Source organism: Benincasa hispida, chromosome 9 (genome assembly GCF_027475165.1).
Source record: "Benincasa hispida cultivar pf3 chromosome 9, pf3_genome.v1.1, whole genome shotgun sequence".
In the NCBI taxonomy this organism is placed as follows: Eukaryota; Viridiplantae; Streptophyta; class Magnoliopsida; order Cucurbitales; family Cucurbitaceae; genus Benincasa; species Benincasa hispida.
This window is the reverse complement of record NC_143486.1, coordinates 29,355,777-29,370,288: the sequence shown is the minus strand read 5'-3', so window position 1 is coordinate 29,370,288 and position 14,512 is coordinate 29,355,777. Positions and strand designations below refer to the sequence as shown.

The 14,512-nt window shown below is 38.9% G+C and overlaps 1 protein-coding gene across 1 annotated transcript; it reads left to right on the top strand.

The window, feature by feature from the left end:
• Positions 1-1,263: 1,263 nt before the first annotated feature.
• Positions 1,264-2,187, top strand: LOC120084651 (uncharacterized). Its single transcript, XM_039040461.2, has one exon. It carries the CDS (start codon positions 1,264-1,266, stop codon positions 2,185-2,187), a length of 924 nt encoding a protein of 307 aa, XP_038896389.2.
• Positions 2,188-14,512: the final 12,325 nt, after the last annotated feature.

Sequence of the window (14,512 nt, the reverse complement as noted above, 5' to 3'; positions counted from 1 at the left end):
ATTTGGGGGTAGCCGTGGCGAAGATCCTCATGTCCATATGAAGCGTTTCCTGGAAACGTGCAATTCCTTTGTGATTCTTGGAATCACACCAGAGGCAATCAGGCTCTCCTTGTTTCCCTATTCTTTGGAAGACGACGCAAAGCAACGGGTGAGTTCATTAGAGCCTGGGGAAATCACCACATGGGAAAAGTTGATGGAAATGTTTATGCAAAAATATTTCCCACCTACCACTAATGCGAGGAGGCGTTGGGAAATCATGAACTTTGAACAGGAAGACACTGAGACCTTGAGCGCTGCATGGGAGTGTTTCAAGGGCTTGGTCAAGAACTGCCCGAACCATGGACTACCTTTAGCTATTCAGATGGAGACATTTTATGGCAGACTAAATAGGGCATCACAGATGGCAGCAGATGCAGTAGCAGCCGGAAGACTGATGGACAAATCCTATACTGAATCTAAAGAAATATTAGACCGCATTGCCAAACATAACATGAAGTGGGTAGATGACACATACGATGGAAGAAATGACAAGAGAAGAAGATCTCAGAACATTAACTCTGTTGATGCCAACACGATAGCCACGCTCTCCGCTCATGTGGCTACCATGACCAGCCTTCTATAGAACATAACGGTAGGTAACGCACCAAACCAATAGAAGGTGAATCAAGTGGAGGAGTTTGGGCAACCCATAGTAACCTGTGTAAGATGCGGAGATTTTCACTCATATGCTGAGCATCCTCAAAACCCTCAATCAGTATGTTTCATCAAGAATAACCCATTTTCTAATACTTATAACCCTGGATGGAGAAACCATCTGCATTTTTCTTGGATAGAAGGAAATCAGCAAGAGCACCACCCAGGCGAGAGCCATCAGCAAAGGAATAAACCGCCGCCTGTTTTTCAACAAACGCATCAACAACATCAACAGCCCTTCAATAGAGGTGGCCACGCATCGAGTTCTGGAACTCCACTGGAAACCTATTGAAGGAATACATAGCCCAGAACGACACAATACTGAAGAGCCAGGCGTCATCAATCAGAAACCTGGAAATCCAGGTGGGGCAGATTGCAAGCGAGTTGAAAAGCAGGCAGCCAGGCGTTCTACCTAGCAGTACAGAGACACCTGGGAATAATAACGGGAAAGAGTAATGTCATGCAGTGACGTTGCGGAGTGGAAGAGCCCTTGCAGAAAGAAAGATAAATCCAAGAAACAATAGTCCTTCGAAAGAATGCATTACATGTTCAACGGATCAGGAAGAGAGAATGCCAGAAAATACAAGCCATTCAGAAACCAGCACGTCTAACGTGGGAAAGCAGGAGGTGCCTCTGAACGCACCATTCCTCAGGCGTCTGATGAAGAAGAATAATGAACATCAGTTCAAGAGCTTTCTCGAGCTTCTAAAGCAGCTGCATATCAACATACCACTCATAGAAGCTTTGGAGCAGATGGCAACATACATGAAATTTTTTAAGGACATTTTGACGAAAAAGAGAAAAGTCAGTGAGAAAGAAGTAATAGCACTAACGCAGGAATGCAACACGTTAGTAAGCAACAAGCTACCACAGAAGCAGAAAAACCCAGGGAGCTCCACAGTTCCTTGTTCAATTAGAGGATTAGATGTGGGTCATGCGTTGTGCAACCTAGGAGCGAGCATCAATCTCATGCCCTTTTCAGTTTTTAAGAAATTGAAGATTGGCAAGGCACAACCTACTTCTGTCGCCCTTCAACTCGCTGAAAGGACAATTAAATACCCGGAAGGGAAGATTGAAGATGTTTTGGTGAAGGTTGACAATCTCATATTCCCAACAGACTTCATTATTCTGGATTATGAAGCAGATAGGGAGGTTTTAATCATCCTTGGACGCCCTTTCTTGGCTACTGGGAAAGTTCTTATTGATGTGCATAAAGATGAGCTAACCATGCGTGTGGATAATGAAGAGGTGAAATTTAATGTGCTCAACGCATTAAAATTCCCAGACAGTGATGATTGTCAGCTAAACAATATTGAATTGACTGAAGAAGAGACTCGAGTATGTGAAGTTTTCGTGTTGAAGGGAACCCTGAAGGAATCCGAGCCACCAAGTCTGAGTGAACGGAAGACAAAACCAATGCGTCCTTCACTTGAACAACCACCTGAACTCGAATTAAAACAGTTACCTGTTAAAATACGCTTTTCTTGCAACTAATAATATATTGTATGTTATCATTTCTGCTAATCTCACAAAGCCTAATGAAGATTCACTCTTGTAGATGTTGAAGAAACATAAACACGCAATAGGGTGGACATTTGCAGATATTCGTGGAATAAGTCCATCCTATTATATGCACAAAATTAGGCTGGAGGAAGGGAAGACGAGGTTAATCGAGCCTCAAAAAAGGCTTAACCCCATTATGAAAGAAGTGGTCAAAAAGAAGATTTTGAAATGGCTGGACGCGGGAGTTATTTATCCGATATTCGACAGCAGTTGGGTTAGTCCAGTTCAATGCGTTCCCAAGAAAGGGAGAACAATCGTGATATTAAACAGTAACAATGAACTCATTCCTTCAAGAACTGTCACAGGCTGGGGAATTTGTATGGATTATCAAAAACTCAACGTAGCAACTACAAATGACCACTTTCCTCTTCCTTTCATCGATCAGATGCTTGATAGACTTGCAGGTAAAGAGTTCTATTGTTTTCTTGATGGTTATTCTGATTACAACCAGATTTTAATAGATCCGGAAGATCAAGAGAATACCACGTTCACTTGTCCTTTTGGCACTTTCGCATTCAAACGCATGCCCTTTGGGCTATGCAACGCACCAGGGACATTTCAATGCTGTATAATGGCCATTTTCTCTGATTTCTTAAAGAGGATCGTGGAAGTCTTCATGGATGACTTTTCAGTCTTTGAAGACTCAATCCAGTCATGCCTGGATAACTTAGAAGCCGTCCTTGCTCGGTGCGAGGAAAAAAATTTAGTACTGAATTAGGAAAAATGTCACTTCATGGTGACAGAAGGAATTGTTTTGGGGCATAAATTATCCAAGGCTGGCTTGGAAGTGGATGGAGCCAAGATTGATGTAATAGCAAAACTTCCACCACCAACAAATGTCAAAACGCTAAGAATTTTTCTAGGACATGTCAGCTTCTATAGACGGTTCGTCAAAAGCTTTTCTCAGATTGTGCGACCTCTAAGCGCATTATTAGAGGTGAACCGGCCCTATGTTTTTAACGAAGACTGCACTAACGCGTTCGAAACCTTGAAGTATGCGTTGACAATAGCCCCAGTGTTAATAGCACCAGACTGGACGCAGTATTTCATTCTTATGTGTGACGCGAGTAATGTCACAGTGGGAACTCTGGTAGGGCAGAAGAGGGGAAACTTGATACATCCCATCTCCTATGCGTCCAAAACATTAAACAACTCTCAAGAACACTATACAACTACTGAGAAAGAGATGTTGGCTGTAGTATTCGGTATTGAAAAATTTCGTTCTTACTTAGTTGGTGCATCAGCCACCATATACACCGACCACTCAGCCATCAAGTTCCTGATGAGCAAGAAAGACGCAAAGCCGAGACTGATAAGATGGGTTCTACTACTACAGGAATTTGACATTGACATCCAAGACAAAAAGGGAACAGAAAATCAGGTGGCTGACCACCTGTCCAGGCTTGAAAATCAAGAAATGCAAGTCCAGGAAAACGACATCAAGGATGCATTCCCTGATGAGAGTCTGTTTAGAATTGAAGGCAAGGAACCTTGGTATGCTGATATAGTTAATTACTTGACCACCAAGCAGTTTCCTGAAAACTTCAATTCCAAGCAGAAGAAACAGCTAGTCCATGACAGTAAATTTTATTTCTGGGACGAACCATTTCTATACAAACAAGGCCCAAACTCTATACTGCGTCGATGCGTCTCAGGGGAGGAGACACAATGCATCCTGTCCAAGTGTCATAATTCTCCTTATGGTGGGCATTTTGGTGGGCAAAGGACCACGGGGAAAGTCCTTCAATGCGATTACTTTTGGCACACCCCTTTTAAGGATGCACGAGAGTTTGTTCAAAATTGTGACCCCTGCCAACGCACAGGGAATATTTCTTCAAGAAACGCAATGTCCTTGAATAATATTCTTAAAGTGGAGTTGTTTGATGTCTGAGACATAGATTTTATGGGCCCGTTCCCTCTGTCTTGTGGCCAGCAATATATCCTGTTGGCTGTAGACTATGTATCTAAGTGTGTAGAGGCAGAAGCCTGTGCCAGAAATGACGCGTCTACTGTATCTAAAATTCTTATCAGGAATATTTTCACACGCTATGGAACGCCGAGAGCTCTGATAAGCAATGAAGGTACGCATTTTATCAATTGCTTCGTTTCAAAATTACTTGCAAAATATAATGTCAAGCACAAGATTGCTACCACCTACCACCCTCAGACAAACGGTCAGGCAGAAATTTCAAATCGAGAAATCAAATCAATTCTGGAAAAATTCGTCAGCACAATGCGGAAAGATTGGGCGCAGAGGCTGGATAAAGCACTCTGGGCCTACAGGACTACATACAAAACGCCTATAGGTATGTCTTCTTACTCACTTGTATTTGGAAAAGCATGTCATCTTCCTGTAGAGTTGGAGCATAAGACATTTTGGGCAGTAAAGAAGTTGAATATGAATCTGGATGCAGCGGGCATTCAACTGAAGCTTCAGCTCAACGAGCTCGAAGAATGGCGAATGAACGCATATGAAAACAACAAGATCTACAAGGAAAATACAAAGCGTTGGCACGACCAACGCATCAGCAAAAAGGTACTTGTTGATGGCCAGAAAGTTTCAGTTCAACTCACACTTGCGTTTGTTTCTAGGAAAATTGAAATCTAGATGGTCTGGGCCCTTCATAATTAAAACGATCTTTCCCTATGGTACTGTGGAATTAATGCGAGAAGATGGCACTGGTGCGTTCAAGGTAAATGGCCAAAGGGTTAAGTCATACTTTGAAGACGAAGTGGAACGCCAAAAGTCATCTCTTGCACTATGCGAGACAAGTTGAAGCTCACGTCGAGGCATCTCTGCAGTTGTAACGCCACATCTTCCAGGGACGCCTCTCTCAACCTTATTCTTTTGCATTCTGTATTTTAAGTTATGTTTGAATTTGTTAGTTTAGTTATTTGAAGGTTTTAAGTTGATTGTTTTGTCTTTACAAAATTTGGAAATTTGATTGTTTTTCTTTTAGAAAAGTTGTGTAAAATAAAACTGAAACATTGGACACGTTAGACACAAGTCCAACGCAGGGGGCAGTTGAAGGGACGCGTCTTGAAAACACAAAACACTCTAATGTTTTGGCTAAACGAGGCGACCCTTCCAGTTTGCATTAATTGTAGACGTCAGGCGGCGCCTGACGTCAGCCACGATCATTCTCTCCCCCTACAAAAACCTCACTTGAACCAAACTGTTTCTTCTTCTCCTTCACCGTGCCTACGAACCTCCATTTCTTCAGAAATTCTAGAACCTCAGATCCACCATACCTCCATTTTTCCTCTCTCACTCAGTATCTCCGGTGAACAATGTCGTCCAGCTCAAATTCTCAGAACCAAAGCTACAACCTAGGCAACGATTCACTGGTAAGTTCCTTCTCTTCCTCTTCATTTTCGAGTTCACCACCACCTAACCCTAAGAAATCAACCTTCGTCTCTACCCAATCGAAAGCCTCTTATGGCGGCGCTACCTCTGCTCAGTGTCTGGCTACCCCTACACCTCCTTCCACCTCCATGAAAGCTTTGGCCAAGAGCTCCAAGAAACCTGTAAAGCCTTTGGCCAAAACTTCTTGGCCTAAGGCTAAAACCCCACAAAAACCCAAGTCTGCCCCTACACCTCCTTACACCTCCATGAAAGCTTTGGCCAAGAGTCCAAGAAACCTGTAAACCCTCTGGCCAAAACTTCTCGGCCTAGGGCTAAAACCCCACAAAAACCCAAGTCTGCCCCTAAAACAAGGGTAAAGACACCAGCCAAGTCCAAGACGCGTCCGTCATTTATGGCCGCATCCAAACCTTATACCAAGCCTGCCTCACCACCATTTATCCCGAACATAACCTTGGTGGGTGCAACGCATGAACCCCTTCCTACCTGGTCAATAGGAAGATGCATTGAAGACAGTGGCCAAACTTGGAAGTATGTGGCAGACATCAAGGAATGGATAAAAAATGCTTGCTTCCAGGAATCTAAACCCAGATGCTAACATTTTGTTGGTCGATTATCAAGGCCATCAAGAACAAGCCTCGAGGGCAACAATATTTTCCATGGCTGATCTGCGCGTTATGCGAACGCGGAGGCATCCCTATGGGGGATGAATATGAAGAAGTCGATGGTCTGATAGACATAAAGGTAATAAGGCGTCTCCTTCGAGGATCAGAGCATCAACCAGCCTTACCTGCCAAAGAAGTGGCACGTAGAATCGACCAACAAAATGCACCCCCAAAAAAAGACGCGTCATGATAGTTGAACACAACGATGAAGCTTCAGAGAATGAAGAATGCGAAGTTAAGCCAGAAGCTTTGGCTGAAGAAGCGTAACCTGCATTTGAACTTTTCCATGACTCACCAATAGCCCAGCTAGAAGGGAGTCCTGAGAAGACGCATCAAGAACCCATATTCATAGATCAGGACCTCCCTCATTCCATTCCTTTGCCCTAACAAAGTCCAATCCAAAATTTTGTGCCGCCTCCAGTGATCTTTGAGCCAACTGGGTTAGGGTCCAGTAACGCAGTCGCATTTGAAGACCCAGTTGGACGAGAAGAACCAGTACCCAACGCAGTATAGACTTGGAGGAGTTGAAAACATTCATCAGTGATCAACTCCGACCGTTGGCCACATCAATTGAAGATCTTCAACAACAAAATTGGGTATTAAGGGATTACTTGAGGCAACAGACAAGACGCATGCAAGACCAATTTGTCTACACAATGCAGTATATCAATCAGGTCTTGGTGGGTATGTTTGCCTTGCCTCCATTACTAGCCCATCTCAGAAATCCCTTGTGCTTCATGGATGAGAACCCCGAAGAAGAATGCAGATATAATGCGCCAGCACAATAGAACCTTGGGCTGTTGGGTTAAAATTATTTTGTAATTTTGGTTTAATTGTCCTTTTGCATCTTTTTTTTGTGTTTATGCAATCTATGTTAAAATATGAAAAAAAATGAATGAGAAGTTATTATCACTTTGATCCTTGCGTTTGTCCTTAGCCTACTTTATTTTTGTTCTTTGATTGTTTTCTAAGTCTTATGCTTAACCTCACCTCAATGATATCAACTATTTGAACTCATAAGCATAAGATAGGCGTTAGGAAAATAGACGAGGCTTGAACTTCTCGTAAGAAGATTAAGTTTACTTTTTAACGCATGCAAGCTTGAAGTCTTACACTTCTTTCAATTTATCAAAGCCTTTTAAAACTTTGCTCTTTTGGCAATAAGGATATAGCTCATCTCCAAATTTGGGGATGAAGGAAATCCGAGCGTAGACGCATCAATGTATACATCTTAAAGAAAAAGGGAAACAAAATAAGAAGAATTTTGAACGCAGCTCCTCTGTCATTACTTCAAAAGAAAGAAATTTCAAATGACATGAGCTTAATTGGAACAGGCACTTAGCCGTAGTTAGATGCCCGCATGACACCCGTGAGGGTAAGCCAAAACGAAGTTAAGTATCCTAGACCAACGCATCCCATAAAACTCCTCTATCTAGTCTGGAAAAAAAAAAAAACTATACTTTGAAAAAGGAATGAATATTAGATATGAGTTTAGTTGTAAAGGGTTCTCACCCGTAGTTGGATGCTCGCATGACACCCATGGGAGCAAGCCAAAATGAAAGTGAGATAGCGGGAGCAACGCATGGGTACAAGTACACAATCGTTTTCTTTTTATCCAGCATTTGTTTTTTCAAAAGAAATAGCACCTAACGCATTGCTGGTTTAGAAAAGATTGAAATGTTTTGAGAAATGAAAGGAGTTGCGATGAGAAGCTTGCCGCATCGGAAACTAGATATTAGTCCTTTTAAGAAAAGCGTCAATCTAAGTTATATTTTCTCAACTCTTATTTCAGCTTTGAGACTAATATGATGAGAGGTAAAATTTGCACATCTAAGGCAGAGGAGATAGCAAAGAATTATTTTAGAATGCTTGAGGACAAGCATTGTTCAAATTTGGGGGTGGTTGATAACTTGTAAAAATACAAGTTATCTTTGCTCTTAAGTTAGAACAATTAGGGTTTTTAATGATAAACTCTCCTCATTTTTAATAGAAACACATGGATTTACTTAAACAATAGCAATTTCATGTAAAAGAAGTTTATCACTAAAAATCGTGGTGCTAATGCACTACTTTGCAGAATTTCAATGTAAGAACTGACAATAACACATTAGACAAGTGTCGTAGGAAACACGCTAAAGCCATGCGTCGGAGGAAATTCAACACATAGAAGATTCATTGTCCAGGCTAATTGTCTCACATCACCACTTACAATCATAGGCACCTGCAATAGACGGCGTCTGAAAAGCTTCCAGAGGTCAGGCGGCCAACCAGGACATAGAGTTTAATGTTGACCAGGGCATGGACTTAAATGCAGCCCATCCTCCAAGTGGACGAGACCAACGCCTATAAATACTTGAAGACCCTCAAGAATTAGGAGTTCGGAGAATGAGAAGCTCTATACTCTCTGTAAATTTGTAGACTTAGTTTTAGTTTGTACAAGCCATGTCGAGGTGTAAGACGATCGAAGGAGCTGAGAACCACCACCACCGCCGGCCAGGAGTGGAGAAAGTTATTCTTGAGAAAGATACTCTATCCTCGACTCTTTAAAGTGATTGTACACAACAAGATTAAGCCAAAGAACTACAAGACATTGTATTCTTTGGCTTGACTCAGTTTCTCTCTTAATATCATTTCCATTTCATTTTGATTGAATATAGTTCTTTGTAAAGACTCATTGATCCTTTATAAAATTCATATATTTGATCATCACTTTTTCTATTGTTTATCCTCTGTTTATGTTGAAAGCATTAGTACTTCATGCATAATTCTGTTCCAACGCCTAAACCAACTTGACAACTTGGTGAAAGCTTCTTTACTTAGTTGTTTGAAAGAATAGTTAAGCCACATTAAGTAGAACGCCTAGTACAGCTAGAGATAGACTTATTGGTGTTTCTTGCATTCTAAGTTGGACGCATGCACCCTAGAGATAGGCGTCTATGTTATTCGCATTGAAAAGTATTGAATGATGTCTAACGCATGAACAGAAAGATAAGCAACCCATCCCATTTCATCCACATTACATCAGTTGTGTGCAACTATCTTTAACCGGCGCGTCCACCTACTTAAATTCCATTTTCACATGATCCTTCATTTTCCACTCAACTTTTTTGTATTATCTTGCACAAGCATAGAATGTTAGTGTAAATAATACATCTTTCACATTCATTTAGGAAAAACCTCCTACTGTAAGTACAATGCATGATCTGTGTTAGTGAAACTGAATCCCTGTGATCGACCCTAGACTTGTCAGGAACCTAGATTAGATTTATACTTGGGTTTAATCTAGGAAAACTTGAACGTTATTATAAGGGGTTGTGTTCCTTTTGTGCATAATACTAACGCCTCAACGCATTGCATTCATTTAAAAGCATCAAGGCAGAATGTAGCACTTAGGCTTTATTCTTCCAATCTATTTCACTTTATATACTCCTAAAACATCTCACGATAGCAAGCGAACATATATTTATATCCTATAGTTTGATATCATAAATCTACTATAGTATTTTTCTTCTACTTGATATAAATTATATTTATATCTAATTTCCTCCAAAATAATGTATCTTATACATTTAGTCAGTTATATCACATATAATTAACCAGTCCAATTATATCATATATAATTGAACTTCCTCTTGTCAATTTGAACATTTCAAATTAACCCAAACACTGGTTCTCGACTTTATCCAAGCTACCCAGGTGACCTAATGGACCTATGGCTCGAAGCTCCAGTGGTATGTGAATAGCTGACTAAACTATTTAGCCACGAGATTCACCATCCGTTAACAGTCAGTGATTCCACTAAAGACCAACAGCTGAATTCTTCTTACCACAGATATATTTCTGTGTCTATTGGATATGACCAATCATGAGTACGATGACCCTTCCCAGATGCTCGTAAATACAGCTGGGCCAATTTACCGTTTTCCCCCTGTAGTTACATCTCACTCCTTAAGTATCACTGATTCCTCTAATGAACAATACAACATAGTCCAACTATGTGTGAACACCTCTCAGGCCAAGAGAAGATGTGTGGCGCCACATCATTCAAGCCCCTGAATCAGCCCTTAAAGGAGCCATCTATCTACTTACCCCTGCCTCAGGGAAGGAGTGAATTCCATCTTGTGTAGTTGAGTTCCTAACTCCCAAATCAGACGTATCCTCAAAATGGTAAGTTTGAATCGGCGACATGGCCACTCGCACCCATACAAATCAAAGGACCGCCCTCAATGGCAGGAGTTCCCAACTCACTTAGGATTGAGGTTATGTAACCTATGGTCATCTTAGTGAAGTGAAGTCTCTGTCATGAACAGTGTTATATAACGAGACATTGACACTTCGTGGTCAGGTCTTATACAAACTCTTTGTATAGAACACCCCCACTCGCATGTCCCCAACATGAATGATCAGAATCAAACCATCTATGTTAAGTCACAACACTTGTGACCATTCCACAAAGCAGGCCGCGTTCATAGCATTACCAGGATAAGGTTTTCCTCCTATATCCATATACTACAGACCATTTTGGTTATCACTCAAGACATGATCCACTTGTATGTCACCATATACATGCTTGAGTCATATACAGATAATCAAGGATTTTATGTTTATTGGTTTAAGGTAAAGCAAATAAAACACGTAAATGAGAAAAACAACAAGATGTGAAGTAAATATCATATATTAACAATCACATGTGTTCATATATATTGTTTACAAACTACAGGACACGAGATTTTAGGGCATCAACCCCAACAATCTCCCACTTGTCCTAAAGCGAAGTGGGGTGTACAAAAAAAACTGAGTATAAAACAATAAACTAGGGCACATAAAAGCCCAGTACAATAAAATCTCCCACTTGCCCTAGTCAACCACGGGCGATCCTATAGACCCATGCTCTGTTAGTGACCCTCAAACACTGTAGTCGTGAGAGCCTTTGTAAACGGGTCAGCAACATTGTGCTTCGAAGCGATCTGCGTGACGATCACGTCCCCTTGATGCACTATCTCGCGAATCAGATGATACTTCCACTCTATGTGTTTACCCCGCTGGTGACTCCTTGGCTCCTTGGAGTTCGCCACTGCCCCACTATTATCATAATAGAGGGTAATGGGTCTAGACATATCTGGAACAACTTCTAGGTTTGTCAAGAACTTCCTGAGCCAGACGACCTTCTTAGCAGCTTCGCAAGCCGCTACATACTCTGCCTCCATAGTGGAGTCTGCGATGCACCCCTACTTAGTGCTTCGCCACACTACAACTCCTCCGTGCAACTAATCTTGCAAATGCAAGATTTTGTCTTGATAATAAACACACGTGTGACCATCTATTGGATGCATCTATTTATACCATAAAATATCTAAATGGTCCACTTAGTGGTTAATAAGTCCACATATATCATCATGAATTCGTTCTAAAAATGCAGGTGATTCAGTCCCCACTTTAGCTGGTGATGGTCTAATTATCAATTTTCCTTGAGAGCAAGCATCACATGATAATGCATTAGATTGAAGAATCTTCTGGCTCTTCAATGGGTGCCCATTTGAATTCTCAATAAATCTCCTCATCATTATAGATCCTTGATGAACCAATTGGTCATGCCAAATTGTAAATAAGTCTGTATTCTTGAACTTCAGGTTCATTGTTGTATATGTTTCAATTACTCGTATAAGAGTATAATACAATCCAGAAGATAAAGCAGACAACTCTTCTAATATACGTTTTTCATTTAAGACAATAGATATGATATATAAATATTCCACATTATTCTTACTATCAGTCTCAATATGATAACCATTGCAACATATATCTTTAAAACTTAGAAGATTTCTATTTGATTGACTAGAGAACAATGCATTATTAATTATAATTTTGTTCCTCTAGGCAAAATAATATTTGTTTTTCCAAAACCTGAGATTATATTTACTTTTGCTTTTCGTATTATCAATTTGGAAAAGTATTTTTTATTTATAAGTATTGTATGTGTAGTTACACTGTCTACCAGACATAGATGTTCTTTACTCATGCTTTAGTCACCCAACATATAAAAATTATCCATGTTTCTTTATTAAAAGATAATAATTACAATAAGAAAAACAACACTTAAAATATACAAAAGTTACTAAAAAAACATGAAGATAGATAAAAGAAAAACAACAATATTAAGTCTAGATATTCTCAAAGTCAAAAGAAACACTTGATATTCCACCAATTGTGTCAATCTTCTCTTCAAGAGATTCAAAGAAGTCCACCACATCCAAATTTGTCATATGGGATGGGTCAAATATGCCATTATCCTAGTATGAAAAATTTGCTTCCACATTTTTCTCTTTTTCCTTCAGGGAGGTTTGATAGAGGTCAACTAAGTGTTTTGATGTACGGTAGGTACGTGACCAATGTTTAGTCATTCAGCATCGGAAGCATTTATTTTCAACATTCTTTGAACTTTATCTTGTGGAGCTTTTCCTTTGTGATCATCATTTTGTATGGTTCTTTTGAAATTTAAATGATTAGAACAACCACCACGAAAATAATAATTATTTCTTCCTCTGTCACGATCACGACCTCGACCGTGATCATGACCTCGACCATGATTATTATTAAAATTCACGACATTCACTTCAGGAAATGATGTCGTTCCGGTTGGTCGAGATTCATAATTTTTCATCAATAACTCGTTATTTTTTTCGGCCATGAGAAGATATGAAATTAATTTAGAATACTGTTTAAAACCTTTCTCTCGATATTGCTGCTGCAGGAGCATATTTGAGACATGAAATGTAAAAAATGTCTTCTCTAATATATTAGAATCAATCATTTTCTCTCCGCATAATAACAATTTCAAACTGATTTGCAATCACTTACTGATTTGAAATCTTGTAGCCTCAAGTGCATCCACTCATAACGAGCTTTAGGAAGAATAACTGTTTTTTGATAATCATACCTCTCTTTCAAATTTTTCCACAAGATATGAGGATCTTTTATTGAAAATACTTTATTTTCAATCCCTCGTGGATATGATAACGAAGAAAAATCATTGTTTTTGCTTTGTTCTAACTGGATGTCGTATTTCTTTCTTTAATAGTCTCTCCAAGATTCATATCATCCAGGTAGATTTCGGCATCAAGTACCCATGACAAATAATTATTGTCGTTAATATCAAGGGCGAAAAATTCTAATTTTGTGAGATTTGTCATGGCAGCACTATCATAAAATAAATTCTAATTTTGTGAGATTTGTCATGGCAGCACTATCATAAAATATGTTACTTATGTTAGAAATTTAATAGATATTAAATATGCAAAATAACATTAAATTTATTAATTATAACGAAAAGGGAAAAACTGACATACTTTTAGGACCTACCTTTGGTGGGAAAAATGACAGGAGCTCATGCTGCTAACGTGTTCTGAAATTAAGGATCACAACCGAAACACAGATATGGAGAAAATATAATATAATAATAATAATAATAAAATATAATTTAAAATAAAAATAACTAAAATTATAAAATTGGATAATAAAAAATTTAGTGGAATTTGAAGTGGATTTCTTACCAATGGGTGTGTGATCTTAAACTCCACCAAATGTCACTGGCAAAGTGGCAAGTGAGATGTGGACTTACATAGACACCAAGCATGAATAACTAAAGGCACATAGTCAATATGAAGGATGATACATGACTTTTAGGCCACTAAGCAATGGCCATCTATTTATTATTATAACATTCATAATATCAACAATTATTTACCCATTTTAACAAACTTTATAATAGGAACCACTAACTGAATAAAAAAAATATACATAAGAGAATATAATTAAGAGTTTTAAAACATCAAAAACTAAATGTACAATAATCACTTAAAAGATTAAGATCTTACCAAATGACTCTTGATCTTTTAAATATTTAACCTTTATATAACAACTTGTTATGTATATAAATACAAACAACATTATGCAATAAAAAGAGGACACTAATATAAGTAAGTTTTTTTTTTAATTTGAAATTTCGATCCTCAAAAAACATATAGATATCTCAACCATTAAATTATATTTATGTCTATAAAAGATTTATCTTCTATCTCAATATTGATTATATATTAAAATATTCAACCTTTCACCAATCTTACTAAGACTACAAAATATTATAATAAACTATAGATAATACTTAAGTTTATCATAATACAATAATTTTATATTAAAGGGTCGTTTGTTTCGCAGTCATCCTAGATTC

Coding starts and splice junctions, on each gene's coding strand:
- LOC120084651 (XM_039040461.2), top strand. CDS start 1,264: ATGCCAGAAAATACAAGCCATTCAGAAACCAGCACGTCTAACGTGGGA.